Source organism: Chiloscyllium plagiosum, unplaced genomic scaffold (assembly GCF_037043375.1).
Source record: "Chiloscyllium plagiosum isolate Xiang-an unplaced genomic scaffold, Cpla_swu_hap1 HiC_scaffold_12, whole genome shotgun sequence".
Taxonomy (NCBI): domain Eukaryota; kingdom Metazoa; phylum Chordata; class Chondrichthyes; order Orectolobiformes; family Hemiscylliidae; genus Chiloscyllium; species Chiloscyllium plagiosum.
The window spans coordinates 98,219,260-98,241,709 of NW_028270150.1; the positions used below are offsets into that span (position 1 = coordinate 98,219,260).

At 43.6% G+C, this 22,450-nt stretch overlaps 1 protein-coding gene across 1 annotated transcript in view; it reads right to left on the reverse strand.

The window, feature by feature from the left end:
- The window catches only part of LOC148148635 (putative G protein-coupled receptor 139), a 50,083-nt gene extending 27,923 nt beyond the window's left edge, over nt 1–22,160 (reverse strand). Inside the window, exons 1-2 of the mRNA XM_087992353.1 lie at nt 21,980–22,160; nt 13,721–13,844 (exon numbers count right to left, since the gene is read on the reverse strand). Of these exons, the coding sequence (XP_087848479.1) occupies nt 13,721–13,844; nt 21,980–22,160 (305 nt within the window). The remainder of the gene's footprint in view (nt 1–13,720; nt 13,845–21,979) is intronic.
- Between the last annotated feature and the right edge of the window lie 290 nt (nt 22,161–22,450).

Sequence of the window (22,450 nt, forward strand, 5' to 3'; positions counted from 1 at the left end):
AATCATATTAAATCTGTGTGCTTTGATTACTGACTTTATGAGCCTTTAGGAGTGTAGGCAATGGAGACCATTCAGCCCATCGAGCCTGCTCTGCCATTAAATTTGATTGTGGCTTATTGGTCATTTCAATGCCTCTGACCCAGAATATCCTCATAACTCTTCATGTGATTGATACTGACAATTTTCTTGTGGCCTCCCCATCACATCCTTATGTCCTCCTTGTCTCCTCCCAGTCTCCTTGCAGCTTCCCTCTTGCCCCTGCAACACTCATGGACCTGTCTGCAATGGCTGGCTTGGCTCCTCCCTCTGGCTCTCCCTCCCAGACCTGGCCTTCCTCCACCTGTTCCTAGCCCTCAGCCCACCTTCCCCCAGAGAGACCCTCATTGGCAGCAATTACAGAGTTGCCTGCTGTCCCCTCCCCCAACAGACAATCACCAATCACAAGTTATTTCTCTCTTGCATTTGTTACTGATAGGTTTACTGATGAGTCTATCAATCGAATGCATGGAGAGAACCAGCCTGTGATTGGAGAATAAGTTGCTCTCCTTTCTCACCAACTTCTGGGGACTATTGGAAAATTAAAATCAGCGCATCTGCTAACGCATCCAGCATTCCTCTGAAAACCATTAGATCCAATTTCTCAGAACACAGGATACATCAGTCTTTGGTTCAAATAATTTTCTGAGCAACATTTCACAATGATTGTAATTGTGTCTAATTCATCCCTTCCTTTCAACTTGTTATTCATACTTAATTCTGGCATGTTGTTTGCATTCTGAAGACAGACATGAAATGTCCGTTCAATAATGCCATTTATATTCCATTATTATACCAGTCCTGGATATTACAGTTTTGAATATTTCAACAACTACTGTAACTTATTGACTATAAATTTAATAAGCTATAAGTTTACTTTCAGCCCAACATAACATGATCTTGTTTATCTTCCTTTCTCATCGTTAACATAGTGACAATAGTGATTTTGCCGCAGAGAAAGTGTGATCTTTCTAAATGTATCACCAGCTATCTAGTGGCCATGGCAGCAGTGGACTTACTGCTCATGATCATTGATCTGATATTGAGACACATTCCAATTATTTATAAAACTGAATTTATATTTCTGCAGACCGTCCCCGTGTGTAACATCCACGCCGTCCTGGTTTTTGTAGCTATGGACTGCTCTGTCTGGTTCACTGTCGCTTTCACCTTTGATCGATTTGTGGCCATTTGTTGTCAAAAGATGAAAGGCAACTATTGCACTGAGAAAACAGCAGCCGTGGTTCTGGGAACAAGAACTGTGCTCAGCTGTTTAAAGAACATTTCCTGGTATTTTATGTTAACACCTTGGTATAAGCTGAGGAACCAGCCCTGGTTTTGTTTGGTGAAAAGGTATGTTCTGTTATCGCGAGTCTGGGGATCGATTGAGCTTATTCACTACATTCTGACCCCAGCGCTCCCATTTGTTCTGATTCTGCTGCTCAATGCTCTCACTGGGAGGTACATTTTAGTGGCCAGCAGAGCCCGCAGGAGACTCCTGCCTGACAGCAGGGGGCAGCATTCCAAGGACTGACACTTGGAGAGCCGAAGGAAATCCATTATTTTAATGTTTGTTATCTCAGGGAATTTCATCCTGTTATGGTCAATGTTTCTGGTGTATTCTATGTGGAGACGCATGTATCATTTTGGATATACGGTTGTAAATTTACATTACTTTTCATGAGATATAGGACTCATTCTCTAACTTCTGAGTTGCTGTACAAACACGTGTATATATGCCGTGACCCAGACTAAGTTCAGAGAACAGCTGAAGAACATGGTAAATACCGTTTTGCTCGATTAGCGGGTTCAGAAAAGACTTACAAGGATGTTGCCAGGGTTGGAGGATCTGAGCTACAGGGAGGGGCTGAACAGGCTGAGGCTGTTTTCCCTGGAGCGTCGGAGGCTGAGGGGTGACCTTACAGAGATTTACAAAATTATGAGAAGCATGGATAGAATAAATAGACAAAGTCTTTTCCCTGGGGTCAGGGAGTCCAGAACTAGAGGGCATAGGTTTGGGTAAGAGGGGAAACATGTAAAAAAGACCTAAGGGACATTTTTTCATGCAGAGGGTAGTACGTGTATGGAATGAGCTGCCAGAGGATGTGGTAGAGGCTGGCACAATTGCAATATTTAAGAGGTATTTGGATGGGTATATGAATAGGGAGGGTTTGGAGGGATATGGGCCGGGTGCTGGCAGGTGGGGCGAGATTGGGTTGGGATATCTGGTCAGCATGGACGGGTTGGACCAAAGGGTCTGTTTCAATGCTGTGACTCTATGACTCAATGACTCTATGAGATGGATTGAGTCATTCTGGGATCACAATTGAACAATCCAGGCTCCTTGGGTCAGTGATGAAGACACAGTGAGGTCAGTCTGCTCTCCTTCATATCTGTGAGATACACAGAGTAGGTTCAGTCAACACTCCCCACGATCCTTGAACCAGAAACAGTGCAATCAATCGGCCCTTCCTGGATCAGTCTTAGAAATACAATGTTTCCCTTTGTTAAGGTACACAAATTCGCCCTTATCGACAGTGTGCATCAGTCCTCATGTTGAGGAACACTCTGCAGTAGATGTCCCTGTGTAAAGTTCCTGAAGAGCACTGAAAATAAAGTCTCCATCAGCTATGTCTTCAATCGTCACTACATATGTAACATTCACTGATTGCAGCACAATTTAGCATGGCCAATCCAACTAACCGGCACATTTTGGACTGTGGAAGGAAAGTGGAGTACCTGACAGAAACCCACTCAGACACGTGCAGCCTGTCTATACTCCACAATAACACAGTCACCCAGGGCTCGAAATAAACCCAGTCCCCTGGCACTCTGAGACAGAGTGTTTGTGTTTCATTTGGTAAATCTTTTTAATACATTCCATTTTGTTTAAAACGGTGTGGTTTGACCAGCTGCATCCCCCCTGGAATATCCGTGTGACACCTGCTTTAAACAACTGACAAAGTGAGAGTCTGGGTTACTTTCTTGAAATGTTTTGAGGGGATCTGACTTGGTCCAGAACAGAATGGGTCACTTTGTGGGATTTGTTCTATAGTTCCAAATTGGGATTAGGGTTGTTGGACTCGAAGGCAGTGACTGGTAGGTGTTTGTGTCTTTTGTTTCGGGTGTTGAATTCGGTTGGTTTAAACAGGACTTGGGATAGCAACGGCCCTTTCAGTCAGATGGAAGAAGTGACCTTTGATTAGATTACTTACAGTGTGGAAACAGGCCCTTCGGCCCAACAAGTCCACACCGCCCCGCCGAAGCACAACCCACCTTTACCCCTTACCTAACACTACGGGAAACCGGAGCACCCGGAGGAAACCCAAGCAGACACGGGGAAAACGTGCAAACTCCACACAGTCAGTCGCCTGAGGCGGGAATTGAACCCGGGTCTCTGGCGCTGTGAGGCAGCAGTGCTAACCACTGTGCCACCGTGCCGCCCCTTTGGAGTTTTACAAAAGGTGATTAAGGCCAAGCTGCTGGAATTAGCAGACAAGCTGGGGTTGGAGCTGCCCCCTTCCGTGAGGAAAGGACAGATCGTTACAGCAATACCTCAGCATTTCAATTTGCTGGAAACACTGTCAGAATCTTTAGAGATGGCTAAAATTCAATTGAAAATGAAGCAGCTTGAGTGAGAGGCAAAACACAAGGAAAGGGCAACAGAAATGAAACAGTTTAAATTAGGATTGAAAGTAGAGGAAAGAGAAAAAGAACAAATTGCTTTTACAAAACAAAAAGAAAGAGAGAGCGAGAGGAAAGAGAGAAAGAGAGGGAGTTTGAACTTCAGAAATTGGCACTGAGACAGGAGTTCAAAACTTCCCTTTCTGAAGCAGTGCACACTCACGTGGAAGAGCAGAGAGCTAAAATGGCAAGATTAGCAGCTGAAATGGCTAACGGTAATGAGTTGGCTCATAAATCAAAGTTTAGCTCCAAAATCAATTTCAATCTGTGAGGGATTGAAATTGTGGAAAAGATAAATCCTCATGTGGAAAGGGAAAGGTAGATCTCGATGAAGATCTGAAAGATAACTTACACACAGGGTTAAAAAGGAAACCCTTGAAGAGCAAAGAGAAGTTAAAAAGCTCCAGTATTTTCACTCGGCTGCATGATATCGCAGTGTGGGTGGGTTCGGTAAAATAGTGGGAAGCCTGATGTAGGAAAACAGGATAAGCCAGTGAGTTTTGTTGGAGTGATAACGAAAAGCACAGTGGAGGATAGAAAGCTGCACCAGAATGTACAAACAGGTCGGAGGTCGGTTAACGAGGAAGTGCCAGATCTTCTTAAACCATACACCTGTGAAGGTAAAGGTTACTCACATCGGGCAGGAGCAGCAGGTAAAGAGGTTACAATATTAAGAGATAGAGGATCCTCTCAGTCTGTGATGATGAAACATAAGGAAATATGTACCTCTGAAGGACTATTAATAGGAAAGTTATTAGTAACAGGAATCCACAGTGAGACAAGAAGCGCTCAGTTATGTAAAGTGAGGTTAGAGTGTCCCGTGAAGAGTAGAGATGTTGTGGTCGGAGTACTGAACAAACTCTCAGCTCCAGGAATATAATTTGTCCTTCCTAATGATATAGCTGTGTTACAGGTAGGATTGCTGCCTACTGTGGTTGAAAAGCCAGTGGAAACTCAGGCAACAGAACTATGGCAGAACAAATCCTGGGATTTTACCTGACAATGTGGTAACAAGGTCACTGAGTCATCGGTTGAAAAAGGAGAGATCAGAGAGTACAGATAAGAAAGTTGAAGTGGAATTAGCAGAGCTCCTGTTTGGGTGGCAGAGTGGCTGAGTTGTCAGCACTGCTGCCTCATAGCACCAGGGACCTGTGTTTGATCCCAGCCTCGTGTGGCTGTCTATGTGGAGTTTGCACATGCTCACTGTGTCTGTGTGAGTTTCCTCCCACAAACCAAAGATGTACTGGTTAGGTGAATTGGCCATGCTAAATTGCCCACAGTGTTCAGGAATGTGTAGGTTAGGTGCATTAGTCAGGGGTAAATGTCGAGTAATAGGTCTGGGTGGGTAATTCCCTGGATGGTCAGTGTTCATTGCTGGGCTGTAGGGCATGTTTCCACACTGGAGGGATTCTATGATTATTGATCAGGTGGTTGACACAAACCAGCAACATTTCGATCACAATGTAGACATCTTTTGCTCAGATAAATTAATTGCGTTATGGCTGAAAGCTGAAAATTAAAGCAATTGTATCAAAAGACAGTCACTGAGAAAGAATCCGAATGTATTCCTGAATGTTTCTACCATAAAAATGCTGTCTTAATGAGGAAATGGAATGCATTGTTGCATTTTGCAATCTTCCATCATGTCATTTTTGTGTTCTTGCATTTTCTTTCATTCTGTCAATCTTGCATTTTTGCAATTTTGCATCCTGGCATTCTATTAATCTTTGAAGGAGCCACTGTTTAAGAAAGGTGGTAAGGACAAGCCAGGGAACTATAGACCAGTGAGCCTGACCTCGGTGGTGGGCAAGTTGTTGGAGGGAATCCTGAGGGACAGGATGTACATGTATTTGGAAAGGCAAAGACTGATTCGGGATAGTCAACATGGCCTTGTGCGTGGGAAATCATGTCTCACAAATTTGATTGAGTTTTTTGATGAAGTAACAAAGAAGATTGATGAGGGCAGAGCAGTCGATGTGATCTATATGGACTTCAGTAAGGCGTTCGACAAGGTTCCCCATGGGAGACTGATTAGCAAGGTTAGATCTCACGGAATATAGGGAGAACTAGACATTTGGATCCAGAACTGGCTCAAAGGTAGAAGACAGAGGGTGGTGGTGGAGGGTTGTTTTTCAGACTGGAGGCCTGTGACCAGTGGAGTGCCACAAGGATCGGTGCTGGGACCTCTACTTTTTGTCATTTACATAAATGATTTAGTTGCGAGCATAAGAGGTACAGTTAGTAAGTTTGCAGATGACACCAAAATTGGAGGTGTAGTGGACAGCGAAGAGGGTTACCTCAGATTACAACAGGATCTGGACCAGATGGGCCAATGGGCTGAGAAGTGGCAGATGGAGTTTAATTCAGATAAATGCGAGGTGGTGCATTTTGGGAAATTAAATCTTAGCAGGACTTATACACTTAATGGTAAGGTCCTGGGGAGTGTTGCTGAACAAACAGACCTTGGAGTGCAAGTTCATAGCACCTTGAAAGTGGAGTCTCAGGTAGATAGGATAGTGAAGAAGGCGTTTGGTATGCTTTCCTTTATCGGTCAGAGTATTGAGTACAGGAGTTGGGAGGTCGTGTTGCGGCTGTACAGGACATTGGTTAGGCCACTGTTGGAATATTGCGTGCAATTCTGGTCTCCTTCCTATCGGAAAGATGTTGTGAAACTTGAAAGGGTTCAGAAAAGATTTACAAGGATGTTGCCAGGGTTGGAGGATCTGAGCTACAGGGAGAGGCTGAACAGGCTGGGGCTGTTTTCCCTCGAGCATCGGAGGCTGAGGGGTGACCTTATAGAGGTTTACAAAATTATGAGGGGCATGGATAGGATAAATAGACAAAGTCTTTTCCCTGGGGTGGGGGAGTCCAGAGCAAGAGGGCATAGGTTTAGGGTGAGAGGGGAAAGATATAAAAGAGACCTAAGGGGCAACTTTTTCACTCAGAGGGTGGTACATGTATGGAATGAGCTGCCAGAGGATGTGGTGGAGTCTGGTACAATTGCAACATTTAAGAGGCATTTGGATGGGTATATGAATAGGAAGGTTTTGGAGGGCTATGGGCTGGGTGCTGGCAGGTGGGACTAGATTGGGTTGGGATATCTGTTCAGCATGGACGGGTTGGACCGAAGGGTCTGTTTCCATGCTGTACATCTCTATGACTGTAAATGGGGCAAAAATTCATCGCGTTGTATTGCCACTGGGTTACAGAATGGAGCTCCCTCTGGGTGGGGTGGGGGGGGGGGTGGCATTTAGGAGTGAGAAAATCTCAGGCTAAAATACAAAATCATTTATGCTGGCCTGGACCGCACAAAGATGTGGTTGAACTTTGCCAGTCATACATGTCAGCTAATCGGAAAATCACAGGCAGTAATAAAACCTGCACCTTTAATACCTGTTCCTGCATTTGAGTAAACCTTTACAAGAGTCTGAATTGATTTCATAGGATCCCTATCTAAAACAAAAAGTGGGAATCAGTATTTGTTAACAATAACGAATGTGTCCACGAGATTTCCAGAGATCATTCCATTATGCAATATCACAGCTAAAGGATTGGAGTGGAGTTACTCCTTTTTTTTAACTAAATATGGACTATCCAAAGAAATACAATTAGATCAAGGGTCAAACTTTACATCAACATGATTCACGGAAATTATGGACAGCTGAGAAATAAAACAATTCAAAAACAACTGAATATGTTCAGGATTGCAGGAACTGTTGGAAAGTTAGAAACAGACATTAAAGGCCGTGTTGAAGACTTATAGTCAAGACTATCCAGATCATTGGGATAAGGGAATTTCGTTCGTGCTTTTTACGATCAGAGATGCACCAAATGAATTGACCAAATGAGAGGTAGGGACGCTGTCACCACAAGAATTCTCTGCCTGCAACCAAACTTTAACTATTTCGTATTACTCTCTGAGTTATATCCCTCAGTCAGTATGAAATTCAGAATGCCATTGATCCTTCAATCCACATGTTTAATTTTTGCAATAACGTCAATTAAACACTACCTCATCTTTTGAGCGTCTATGAATAAAACATGAAACAAGCTAAACTCAGCAAGTTCCGGTTAATTTATCAAAGAACTCCATGAAATCCATGTTGCTGTCATTTGTTAAACTCTTCTTAAAACGAACAGATGTATATGTTATCTTGGATTGTCAGGATACAACCCTCCCACATTCTATCCAGACCAGATAAGAGTTTCATTTTATTCTGGTACAAAGACACTGGATTGAAAGACGTTCAATGAACCTGTCGATATGTTCGGGTGTGTGGGGGGGGGGGGTGGGGTAGTGGGGGGAGTGATATAGCATCCGACATGGATCTGTTGGTCCAATATGCAAATTGGAGTGGGTGAAGAGTAGTGGGGAATCCACAGTTGATTAATGCCAGGACCAGCCTTTCAAAACACTTCATGACCACTGAGGTTAGGGCCAATGGGCTGTAGTCATTGAGACATGCTGCATGAGCCTTCTTTGGGACACGGATGATGTTGGCCCTCTTAAGAGAAATGGCAAGAATGAAAGCATCAGGTTTTGTGATGAGAAGAATTTCCAATTTCCCCCTTTCTGGTTTAAAGAGCGAATTCTGAATCTCACTAGTGAGGGGTGACCACTTCATTTTCATGCCGTTCTATCTCATTAGGAGCTGGTCTTGCCTCATTTCGATGGAGATTCTAATTCGTCCTTCAGTTCCTATGGAAACCAGATGGTGTCAGTTCCCAACAGTGAAGCCTGGGCAGTTACCTGGAGGCAGGAGCTCACTGTTTGCTTCTCCAGGTCTTCATCCATCTCCACCATCAGCACCATTTCACTGCATGCTCCATCAACACAGTCCTCTCCCACACTCTGTCGGTGTGTGTGGGCATCACCAAACCCCAGCCTCACCACATCATTCTGGCTGCTTTCAGATTAACTCACCCTTCACTGTGGAGCTCAGAGACAGTGATGTCGTCCCTGCTTCTGCCAGGTTGGTTCACAGTCAGGGGCACACGCACATTTCATGTAGTGACATAGGATACATCATCTGGCTCTGAGCTAACTTTCTAAAGGCTCATTCACTTTGTGTTTACCTGTGGGTGGGGGACAGGTTTATCTCAGTGTTTAGTGCAGAGTGACAAGCATGCATCATGTCACTGGTCAGAGTATCACACAGTACAGGGGATGGATCTGTATCGACGACAGCATGGAGGTGTGTAGAGAACATTATTTATTCATTGGTGGGATTGTCCTTGGCTGGCTGGGCGAGTATTTATTGCCCGTCCCTAGTTGCCCTTGAGAAGGTGGTGGTGAGTTAACTTCTTGAACCGCTGCAGTCCACCTGCTGTGGGTTGACCCACAATGTCATTAGGGCAGGAATTCCTGGATTTTAACCCAGTGATGGTGAAGGAACGGCGATGTATTTCCAAGTGGAGGGTGTATGGAGGACTGAGTGGAGGTGTATGGAGGACTGAATGGAGGTGTATGGTGGACTGAGTGGAGGTGTATGGTGGACTGAGTGGAGGTGTATGGTGGACTGAATGGAGGTGTGTGGTGGACTGAGTGGAGGTGTATGGAGTACTGGGTGGAGGTGTATGGAGTACTGGGTGGAGGTGTATGGAGGACTGAGTGGAGGTGTATGGAGGACTGACTGGAGGTGTATGGAGGACTGAATCGTGGTGTATGGAGTACTGGGTGGAGGTGTATGGAGGACTGAATGGAGGTGTATGGTGGACTGAGTGGAGGTGCATGGAGGACTGAATTGTGGTGTATGGAGGACTGAATCGTGGTGTATGGAGGACTGAATCAAGGTATATAGAGGATTGAATTGAGGTGTATGGAGGAAATGAGCTACAACCTGTTGATTAGAAGATTCTGGTTCCAGTTAGATAACAGTTCTTAGGTCCCTCATATACCTAGAAGATTAAAAGTATTTGGAGTTATATAGAATTTAGTACAGAAATGCATTTAATCTGGTGTTTTCATGGAAGTTTTTGAAACATACACATTTTGGTAATGTTACGCAAGTGAAAGAGGACAATGGTTCCTTTCCAAAACAGTCCACATAAAAGAGGCCATCTTGTACAGCCACACAGCCGCACTTATTCCCAGACCAGTACCACACCAGTCTGTGGGTCATAACAAAGCAACTGCATTAGATACACGTACATTATGATGGAATTCACAAATAAATAAAGCACGTGAAGTCAAACACTAAGTTTTAATTAACATTGGACACAGGGCCAAATGAACTACAAAGCAAGGGTTCGAGTGCCACATTGCGAGAGCTCCCAATATCCTGAGGGAAGTTGGAGTGTGTTCCTGGACCAGGTTGGGTTTCGCTCGATCAAAGTGATGACTTTTTGGGTTTAGCAACTTTCAAAGACAGGCGTCAGAAGCTTTTATCCATGTGAGCACTTGAGGTGTTTTGTCTCAAGGAAGGAAGTGATTTTGTATCCTTGAGTTAGGCTTTAGACCCAATTTGATGCTTGTCTTGTATTTATGACGAGGATAATTGGGCAAATGAATGGCAGCAAGGCGATCAGGATTACGAGCTGGATATTCAGGATTTACATCTTATTGAAAAGATAGACAGGTGTGCAGAGGGGGTGGCGTTGTGTACTTGTAAGAAATGAACTTAAATCAATAATAAGGAACAAAGGAGGGTCAGATGGTGTACAATCTGTGTGGATAGAATTGAAGAAACACAAAGGTTTAAAAGCTACAGCTGGAGTTATGTGCATACCTCCAACAGTATTCAGGAATTGGGACGCAAGATACACCAGGGGATAGGAAATATGTGCAGAAAGGGCAAAGTTACAGTGATCATGGGGGATTTCAATATGCAGGTGGACTGGGAAAATCAGGTTGTTAATGGATTGCAAGAAAATAAATTTATGGAATGTCCATGAGATGCCTTTTTGTAGCAGCTTGTGGCGGAGCCCACTGGGGAACAGGCAACATTGGATTTAGTGTTGTTCAATGAGGCAGACTTGATAAGGCAGCTTCAGGTGATGGAACCCAGAGGAGGCAGTGATCGTAACATGACTGAATTTACTCTGTATTTTAAAGGGAAAAGATAAAATCAGGGGAAATGGTATTATAGCTGAATAAAGGGAACTACAGATGTAAGAGGAAGGAGCTGGGTAGAATTGACTGGGAGAGGAGCCGAGCAGGAAAGACAGTGGAACAGTAGTGGCAGGAGTTTCTGGGAGTAATTCAGGAGACACAGCAGAGATTCATCCTGAGAAAAGTAAAGCATGGTACAGGGAGGATGAGGCAACCATGGCTGACTAGGGACGTCAGGGATAGCAAAAAAGCAAAAGAGAAAGCATATAATGTGGTGAACAGCAGTAGGAAAACAGAGAATTGGGAAGATTACGAAGACCAACAGAGGGCAACAAAAAATTAAATAAGGTGCAAGAAGATTAAGTATGTGCATAAGCTAGCTAGTAATATAAAAAGAAGACTGTAAGAGTTCCTTTAGATATATAAAGAGTAAAAGAGAAGCAAAAGTGGACATTCGACTCCTGGAAAATGACACTGGAGAGATAACAGTGGGGAACAAGGAAATGGCTGAGGAACTTACTTTACCTCAGTCTTCATGATGGAAGACAACCGTAACATCCCAAAAATACAGAGAGTGAGGAGGCAGAGCTCAGTATGGTGGCCATCACCAAGGAGAAGGTGCTAGAAAAACTGAATGTCCTGAATGTGGATAAATCACCTGGACCAGATGGACTACACCTCAGAGTTCTAAAGGAGTTGGCTAAAGAGATCATGGAGCAAAGTCAGCATGGTTTCATCAAGGGGAGGTCATACCTGATAAACCTTCTCGAATTCTTTGAGGAAGTAACAGGGAGGTTAGACCAAGCTGAGCCAACAGATGTTAATGCCTGGAGTTTGTCAAGGTGGCTCAAAGGAGGCTACTGAGTAAGATAAGGGCCCATGGTGTTGGAGGCAAGGTGCTAGCATGGATAGAAGCCTGTCTGTCTGGCAGAAAGCAGAGAGTGGGGATAAAAGGGTCCTTCTCAGGAAGGCAGCTGGTGAGAATTCTAATTCCGTAAGGCTCAGTGTTGGGAGCACAAATTTTCACTTTATACATTAATGATCAAAATGAAGGAATCAAAGGTATTCTAGCTAAGTTTGCAGATGATACTAAGGTAGGTCGAGGGACATGTAGCATTGAGGAGCCAAAGAGGCTGAAGACGTACTTGGCAGGTTAGGAGAATGGGTAAAGAAGTGGCAGAGCACTGCATGAAAAACTGTGATGTCCTGCACTTTGTCAGGAAATACCTGACAAAGTGCAGGACCAGGCACGGACTATTTTCCAAATGGGGAGAAAAATGAGAAATCTGAAGTGCAAGGAGACTCTAGTCCAGGATTTTCTCAAGTTAAACTTGCAGATTGAATCGGTAGCTAGGAAGGGAAATGCGATGATGGCATTTATCTTGAGAGGACTTGAATATAAAAGTAGGGGTGTACTTCTGAGACTCTATAAGACTCTGCTCAGAGCACATTCAGAGTATTGTGTGCAGGGTTAGGGTTAACAAGGGACTCAATGGGATAGAAAGTAGATGGAAAAAGAGGATTAAGGCTGGAGCCAGATCAACGTTGATCTTATCAAAAGTCAGATTAGAATGCAGGGGCTAAATGATCTACTCCTCATTCATATTTGTTTGTTCACATAGTCTGTGGCATGACCTTCCAGATAACCATGGATGCAGGCTTATTAATGAAATCTATGGAAGGTTGATATGAACTCTTCACTAACAAGGGAGTCAATGGGGTCGGAAAGTATGTGGAAAAGAGGATTACGGTCGTAGCAAGATCAACTATGAACAGATGAATTCACAGATCAGACTCAAACGGCCAACTGACCTACTCCTCATTCATAATAGCATGTCACATGTATCCCATGGAGGGCAGACCATCCTCAATGTCTCTTTGTCACAGACCCTAGAGAGGACAGACTGTCCCTAATGTATCTGTATCACATACCTTGGATAGAGCAGACTGATGCCATTGTGTCTATATCATTGACTGTGTGAGATCAGGCCATTTACTCTGTGTCTGAAGTGGAGCACCAGGACTGCCAACTGAACATGCTCAGTCTGTCTCACAAAGATTGGAGAGTGCAGACTCCCCTCACTGTGTCTGTACCATTGACCCCACGGAGAGTGGATTGGATGGATTCTGAGACAGAACACATTTCTAAGCCCTGAATCCTTCAATCCGTTTCATCATTGAATGAATTTCACCATTCGGGTAAAAGGGTATTTTACCATGTTCTTCAGCTGTTTCCTGAACTTAGTCTGGGTCACGACATATATACAAGTGTTTGTGCAGCAACTTAGGAGCTGGAGAATGAATCCGATATCTCCTACAAAATAATGTAGATATAGGTCCCTGTTCCCCATCTGATATGTGCGTTTCCATAGAGAGTATAGCATAAACACTGACCATAACAGGATGAAATTCCCTGAGATAACAAACAATAAAATGATGGACTTCCTTCAAGTCCCTATTTCTGGGTCACTGGGATTCTCCCCACTGCTGTGAGCCCGAAGTCTCCTGCGGGCTCTGCTGGCCACTAAAATGTACCTGACATTTAAAGCATTGAGCAGCAGAATCAGAACAAATGGCACTGCTGGGTTCAGGACATAATAAAGACACTCGATTGTTCCCCAGACTGGAGATGACAGAATATCAGCTGGTACTGAACAAAACCAGGGATGATTCCTGAGCAAATACTGAGATGTGAACATAAAGTACCAGAAAATGTTCTTCAAACCAATCAGCACAGTCACTGTTCCCAGAACCACAGCTGCTGTCTTCTCAGTACAAAATTTAATTTGCAGATTTGGGCAGCAAATGGCCACATATCGATCAAAGGTAAAAGTGACGGTAAACCAGACAGAACGGTCGGTGGCTGCATAAAGGAAGACAGCGTGGATATTACAGATGGGGATGGACCGTAGGAAACGAAACTCTCTCTTAAAAACAATTGGAATGTACCTCAATAGCAGATCGAGGATAATAACCAGTATATCTGCTGTTGACATTGCCATCAGGTATCGAGTAATACATTTTGAAAGACCACATGTTCCTTTGGACATAATTATAATTGTTAAGATGTTCACTGTGGAGAAGGAAAATAAACAGGAAAATTAATCAAGCTGGTAGAAAAGTTATCTATTACATGGAGTATATCGTGTGATTTTTACATGTGTCCCTGTTTCTGAAAATTTATTGAAGTATTTATAGCCATAATCATGTAAACTGCTGGGTCCAAAGAATTCAATAAAATTAGCTATTAGGTAGAAATTCACACTTGGGATGAAACAGAAAATGAGGAATAGCAGTTTTTAGAGATGATGCGATGATAGACACTGGGCTGTCAGATTATTGAAGTGAAAACAAAGACTCTAAGAGACATCACAAAGACCATTTAAGGAATATTTCAGTTTCTGAAGTGGAACAGAGACCCTTCATTAGGGTGGAGGAAGCGTCCAGGTTCCTGTTCTTCATCTTTACAGAGTCATTCAAAATACATGTGGAAGAATCAGCCCAAGTTCCCCTTCATTAGTATCCAGTGACCATGGTGGATATCAGCACACATATCCTGCACCTGATCATTATGCAATCGAGATAGATTAAAGTGGAGGTGTGTCAGTCTATGTTATTCTCTCTGATATCTAGTCAGAGATCACTTCCCTGTTGAGCTGATGGCCTATTGATTTGAGATGGTAGAGGTCGCAGGTTTGGAAGATGCTGTAAAGGTGTCTTACGAAGTTGCTGAAATGCACCTTCTACAGGCCACACGTTGCTGCTGGGGTGCATTAATGGTGGAAGCCGGGAATGTTTCTGGATGTGATGCCAATCAAGGGTGCCTTATTCTGGATATTATCAAGTTTCTTGAGTGTTGTTGGAACAGTACTTACTCTGGCAAATGGGGAGTATTCCATCACACTCCTGACATGCCCTTTGCAGATATTGAACAGATTTCAAGGAATCTGGAGGTGAGACATGCATCAGAGAATTACCAATCTCTTACATGGTCTTGTAACAATGGTACTTATATAAGTGGTCCAGCTAGTCTGTGGTCAATGGTAACCTCCTTTAACCCCGCCCCAGGATGTGGATAGTGTGGAATTCAGTGATGGTAAGACCAATCAATGTCAAGAGAAATGGTAAGATTCTCTCTTTTCGGAAGTATCTGAGAATTATGTGACACGCATGCTACTTTCAGCCCAGCATGGTGTCCAAGTATTTCTAAACATGGGCATAGTGTCTGACAAGTGAGAAATGCTACTAATTATTGTGGAATGATCAACAAACATCCTGAATTCTGACCTTACGATGGAGGGATTGTCCATGATGAAACAGCTGAAGATAACTGGGCCGAGGACACTTCCCTGAGGAACTCCTGCAGAGATGTCCTGGAGCTGAGGTGACTGACTTCCAACAACCACACCCATCCTCCAATGTGCCAGGAATGACCACAACCAATGAGAGTTTCATCCCATTTCTTGTTATTTTCTGATTCATTCAGCTCAGACTTGGTCAATTGCTGCTTTGATGTCCAATACGGTCCCTCTCACCTCACCTCAGGATACAGCTCCATTGTCCTTGTTTGGATATTCGTTGTTATGAGATCTGCTGCTGAATAACCCTGCAGAATGAGACACCAGTGAACTAGTTATTGCTGAGTAAGTGCAGCTCGGTTGCACTCTTGATGTCACCTTCCACCATGATGCTGTGAATTCTGATCAGACTGATGGGTGGTAATTATCTGGATTTGCTTTGTTCGACTCTTTGAGATTTACCTGTTTAAATCCCTAGATTAATAGGTGGTGCCAGTTTTGTAACTGTACTGGAACAGTTCAACTCAGTGAGTATTGGAGCCATTTACCGCTGATAAGATATTTTCAGGACCATTGCTACACACAGTGCCTTAGCTGTTTGTTGTGTTAGCTCCTGGTGAGCACTGGAGAGCCTCTACTGAAGCACAATCCAGCATGTGGATGACACACCCAGGAAAGGAAAAGGGAGATCAGGTTTAATAATCACCCAGTTACCAGAAGGAAGCCATTCAGCCCATCGTATCCGCATTGGTTGTCTGTATGAGTTGAGACAGTGGCGAGCACTTGCCTTTTCCCCATTACCCTGCAGATTGATTCGATTTCAATAACCATTCAAGTCTCTCTTCATTGTCTCAACACAACCGGACCAAGGCTCCTTCTCCAACAACTGTCAAGCTGAATATTTATTAGAAATGGAACCTGAAAATGTATTATTTGCCAGAAATGGAATCCTTCAGCTCAACGTATTCTCTTTCACAGCATACCCAGTGATCCAAACTTACAGCAATATTCTGTAGTTTATGAGATCAGCGTAAACTTATGGAGAGATAAGTGAACATTTCAGGTTAATGCTGTTCCATCAGCACTCCCAGCCTTATTTGTTCTTATTTCGGATATCCAGCACCTGCAGTATTTTGCTTTAGTTCGATCATTTTGTAACTTTTCATTAATATATGGCAGAATGGCCCATTTCTCTGAAATCTCAGGAATGATTTTGAGTGACCTCAGTCCACGTCTGGGAATGTTTTCTCAATTCTGTGGTAAATGGAGAGGTTTTCAAAGAGTCATCGATGGCAAGACATCTGATACTTGTCAGAGTTCAGTGTACCTCAGTGTAAGACTTATATCACTATAGCACTGTCAAAATGTGGTGATCGTATTCTTCAGTATAAAATTGTATTCTATGTGTAATATAGCCACAGAAGTGAATGGAATAGGCTCGACTGAATATTAGTTACAATTTTGTGCAAGTTCTGTGATGTGCAAATATGATGGAAAAGATTAATTCAGAGGATGTAAAGATCCTTTACTTCAAAGTTGATAGAACGTGGATTTAGATTATAATTAGAATCCCCACAGTGTGGAAACAGACCACTCGGCTCAACAAGTCCACATCAACACTCTGATGAGTATCACACCCGGCCCATTCCCTTCCACCGATTACTCTAGATTTCCCATGACTAATGTACCTGGCCGACACATCCCTGAACACAATGGGCAATACAGCATGGCCAATTCGCCTGACCAGCACATCTTTCGACTGTGGGAGGAAACCAGAGCAGCCAGAGGAAAACCACGCAGACACGGAGACAACGTACAAATTCCACACAGACAGACTGCCCGAGGGTGGAATCAAACCGGGGTCTCTGGCACTGTGAGGTTACAGAGCTAACCACTGAGCCACCATGCTGCAACTTGCATATTAACCAGTAAAAACTGTAGACTGGAACAGCCAAATAGTCATGAAGAGGGACAAGTGCATCATAGTCTCATTAATTGGTCATTTGAATAAATAAACAGCAAGGGGAAATGGATTTCAAAATCAGAGTATTATCACGGAAAGGACAGTTAGGTAACAAATTAATCAACTGATTGAGTAGATACAGAGTTTTACTCAATATAACACTGAATCAAGTGGCAAACTGTGTATAAAGTAATGGTTTGTAAGGCACTAAACACATATCCTGAGGGAAAGGCAGCGATAGGCTGCAGTTAAGGGACAAGGTTGAGGACTGCAGCTTGAGGACGGGTGTTCCATTGTGAATGTGACAACTGACCACTGCCCTCAGCTCAGTGTCACCACTTTGTCTTTACTGTGGGAAATGTAATCAAGTCTGTGAAACGTGTGAAAATGCTCATTATATTCATGTGGTTGTGGAGCTAATCCAACTGAAAGTCCCTTTCGATTCGCTCGCCCAACGTGGTGTGTTATTGTAATTGAGCTAAGGCTTGCAATGACATGATAGCAATGGTCAGAAGTTATATCAGATTTTATCAAATTAAAATCTTTACAGTATCGGCAAAAAGGAAAAGCTAAGTTGATAGAAAGCAAACAGGAAATGCTGGAAATTCTCAGCAGCTCTGACAGTGCCTGTGAGGAGACAGAGTTAACATTTCAGGCTGCTAACCCTTTGTCAGAACGGGAAATGTACTGAAACAGGATTTAAACCAGTCATGGAAAGGAAGGAACAACAAATGAAAAGATCTGTGGTAACCCGGGAGACAGGAGACATTAGATGGGAGAAGGGATGAAAACGAAAAACAAAATGAGATTATACCAGGAGAAGTAATGGAGTAAAAAGTATAAGTAGGAAAATACAAAATCATCAAAGATGTTTCCCAAAAAATGTGCCAACATTTGTAATTGACACTGAGTCAACAACTTCAGATCAGGAACGCTGATCCATAGTTTTATTGTGAAGATTTTACATCTGTACTTAGAGTCATCGAGTCAAATACAGATTGGGGAAGCACGGTGGCTCAATGGTTCACACTGTGATTAGCCTCACTGCGCCAGGGGCCAGGGTTCTCTTCCAAACTCAAGTGACTGTCTGTGTGGAGTTTGCACATTCTCCCTGTGTCTGCGTAGGTTTCCTCTGGATGCTCCAGTTTCCTCCCACAATCCAAAGATGTACAGGTTATGTGAACTGGTCATGCTAAATTGCCCAGAGTTTTTAGGGATGTGTAGGTTAGGTGCATTAGTCAGGGGTAAATACTGGGGAATGGGTCTGGTTAGTTTGCTCTTTGGAGGGTCTTGTTGGGCTGAAGAGCCTGTTTCTAACTGTAGGGATTCCATAAGATATACAGCACGGAAACAGAGCCGTCAGTCCAACTCCTCCATGACGACCAGATATCTAAAATTCATCTCGTCCCGTTTCCCTGAATTCGACCCATAAACTATTCCTATTCCTATACCTATCCAGATGCCTTTTAAATGTTGTTATTGCACCTGCCTCCACCACTTCCTCTGGAGCTCATTCCATGCATGCACCATCCCCTGCATGAAACATTTTCCCCTCTCACCCGAAACACATGCCCTCTAGTTCTGAGCTCCTCCACCTGAGGGAAAAGATCTTGTCTATCCTATCCATGCTCCTCATGATTTTATTAACCTCGATAAGTTGACCCTTCAGCCTCTGATGTTACAGGGAAAACAGCCCCAGGCTATACAGCCTCTCCCTATATCTCAAACCCTTCAACCCTGGCAATGTCCTTGTAAATCTTTTCTGAACCTTTTCAAGTTTCACAACATCCTTCCTCAGGAGGCACACAATATTCCAAACGTGGCCGAACCAATGTCTTGTACAGCAGCAACATGGCCTCCCAACTCCTATTTAAAGAAATATTTTTCTCTCATTGCCATTTTGTATTTCATAACAATTCTTTTTGTCCTTTAATCTCTCCTGTCTTCCACCCAAGTACAGACCTTTCCATGTTCTCCCCAGCCATCTCATTTCCCTGCCTAATGTAAATAAATACCTCTGACCACTCCCAGTTCTGACTTCAGGTCTCTAACCTGAATTCCTGAGTGTCCCACTCTCCATGGATGCTGCTAGATCTGTTGAGTACTTTGAGCATTGTGTCTTTATTTCAGATTGGCAGATTCTGTGGTATTTTACTCCACATGGGGAGTTAAATGTTGGACTGGCTGAAAGATTCCCTTACCTGAAAGAGGGTGTACTGAACTCAATGACCATAAAGCAATGATTGGAAAGGATTCCAATCAATGAAAAAATAATCACAATTGTCATTTCATTGTAAGTTCACGAAATTGTACATCATGTTTCGATGAAAAGGAATGGTTTAGGATGACATTTTGCAGATTTCTTCCAGCAGGCAGTGATAGATCCAATTATTTTTCCCATGTCAAGGATCTCCATTGGGGTGGCACAGTGACTCAGTGGTTAGCACTGCTGCCTCACAGTGCCATGGGCCTGGGTTTGAGTCCAGCCTCGGGTGACTGTCTGCGTAGAGTTTTCACATTTGCCCCGTGTTTACGTGGCTTTTTCCAGGTGCTCCGGTTTCCTCCTACAATCCAAAGATTGTAGGTGAGGTGAATTGGCCATGCTAAATTGCCCATAATATTCGGGGATATTGGGTGCATAAGATCGGGGTAAATATAGGATAGGGGAATGGGTCCTAGATGGGTTACTCTTCGCAAGGATGATGTGGACTTGTTTGACTGATGGGCCTGCTTCCACACTGTAGGGATTCTAATTCCGACTGGTTGAAATGAAACAATCATCACTGGGCTGGAAAGAGAGATTAGTGAAACATGGATTTCCTCAGTAGATTGAGAAGTAAATAAACTAACAATATCATATTGAATAGAAAGATTAACAGACTAGTCCATATCATTGAGGATTGTAACAAAGTTCAGGTGGATTTTAATCAGCGTTGTGTTGAATAGATATTTTACAGACTGCAGGCTTATAAACGTCAGTGCTCCCTTATTGTTCCACTGGCACAGGTAAGGTACACACATGGCTCTAGCTCTGGGTTATAAGACAACATTCCAAACTTTGATGACATGACACGGGGAAATGAAGAATGAGGAAGGTTGTACTGGAAATCAAGATCCATTGACAGGCAGTGAAATAAGCAGATGTATGACAAATGTATGAGACAATGCATCTTGTTCGGAAGAGTATTTATTATCTGAGTGCACACATGGTCACAGAGCCCAGCAATAGCTTTGTCAGTGGCTACACAGAGGTCTGTAAGCCCACTGCCAAGTTTGGACAATGGACGCTCAAACAGTCTAAGGTATTAGATTAGATTAGATTAGATTACATTACAGTGTGGACACAGGCCCTTCGGCCCAACAAGTCCACACCGACCCGCCGAAGCGCAACCCACCCATACATTTACCCCTTTACCTAACACTACGGGCAATTTAGCATGGCCAATTCACCTGACCTGCACATCTTTGGACTGTGGGAGGAAACCGGAGCACCCGGAGGAAACCCACGCAGACACGGGGAGAACGTGCAAACTCCACACAGTCAGTCGCTTGAGGCGGGAATTGAACCCGGGTCTCCAGCACTGTGAGGCAGCAGTGCTAACCACTGTGCCACCGTGCCGCCCAAATGTTTGGACTGTACCATAGCTGTAGCTTTGGATGGTCTCTGCATTCTCACTGATGTTGGTATCTGCACAGAGGGCTTAGCCAGGCTGGAAACCATTTAAAACACCCACTGTTGCCATGGGAGATGAAAGCAATTGGGCATGTATTGTGGTTTACAATGGGGAATGGTTTCATATTGATGTTTTCTCCTGCTAATCCTCCTGTCTTTGGTCGTTCGCTCTGACCCATAGTCATAGAATCATACAGCACAGAGACAGAGCTGTTGGTCCTTTGATCATTACACCCAGGTTTCCTGAACTGAACTTGTCCCATTTGCCTGGATTTGGCCCATAGCCCTCTCAACCTTTCACATTATTTTGGTTGTTTACCTTACCCAGATACCTGTCCAAAATTGTTTCAAATGTTGTCATTGTACCCGCCTCTAGCACTCGTACTGACATCTCATTCCATACAAGCACCACGCTCTGTGTGAAAAAGTTACCCCTCAGGTCCCGTTTAAATCTTTCCCTTCTCACCTTTAACCCTGTGCCCTTTCATTTTGAGGAAGTGAGCCAAATCCTTCCTGTACCACCCTGTCTATCTGTGGTGCCACCTCCGAGGTACAATGTACCTGTACACTTTGGTTTCTCTATTTTACAAATCTCTCCCCAGGGCCCTACCATTAACAGTGCTGACTGCTTGGTGTGTTTAACTCATAGTGAAACAAATGATATGTCCACGGCCAGGCATTGACCAGGCAAGATAATAGTAATTGAGCAACACTTCTGAGAAACAAAGCAAGTCACATTCTAATAACCTCCGGTTTTCAGGTAAACTCTATTTCATTGGCAGCCAGTTTTGTGAGAGTGTACTTTTATATTCCTGATATAAAGGGGATGAGGGCGTTTGGACGATGTCAGTTAGGATGGGCAACTGGAAGGTGAGTTGCCTGAAAAGCTCCCTGTGATGAGACACATTTTGGGAACAGGTGTCACCTGAATCAGTGCCAGGAACAAACACGAGGGTGACCCAGCTCAGGGTCAAATGGATCGGTCAGATTCTGTACAATCTCACTAATCCTCATGACTTGGCCAAGGATGGTGTTGGAGTCAATGGATAAGGATTGAAATTTAAAATTGAGATAAATAGCAATTGCTCTGGTCTTTCCAATTTGAAATGACAAGACCATTAATACAATGAAATGCAATTCACCGATCTCATGGGGCAGACATAGAGAGTAAGCCAGAACAACAGCAACAGCAGCAAGGAGGACAGAGTAACTAAGCAGGAACAGTGATGTAGTTAAAGATAGCTCTAAGACTAAATAGAAGGCTACAGACTTACCAGGAACACCAACAATAACAAGGGTGGGATAGTAAATATGTTGAATAACCAGGAGTATATAACGGATCCGAGTTGTTAATGACATCAAGTGGTAATTTGCAGGAATATCATCAATTGTTGCTGAGAAACTCCTGCCCATTGTTGTAAAATTCCGATCTTCTGTGTTCAGATTCCAACCCATGGTTGTAAAATTCCAATCTATTGTTCTCAGGTTCGAATCTCTCTTCTCCCGAGCTCCCAGTCTCTGGAGCTGCCGGTCCCTGTTAGTGCTGGGGGTGATGCTGGAGGTGATGCTGTCACTGATACTATAGCTTCGTACATTGTAAGGAATTTATAATTAATAGACAAGGGAAACCCTCCTGGGACACAATTATGGTCCACAGAGTTTGACATTAAATTCAGTCACAAATCAAACAGGATCAGTTAACCCTCTTCAATCCAGTACAATGTTCCCCAATGGAGTAGGGCTTG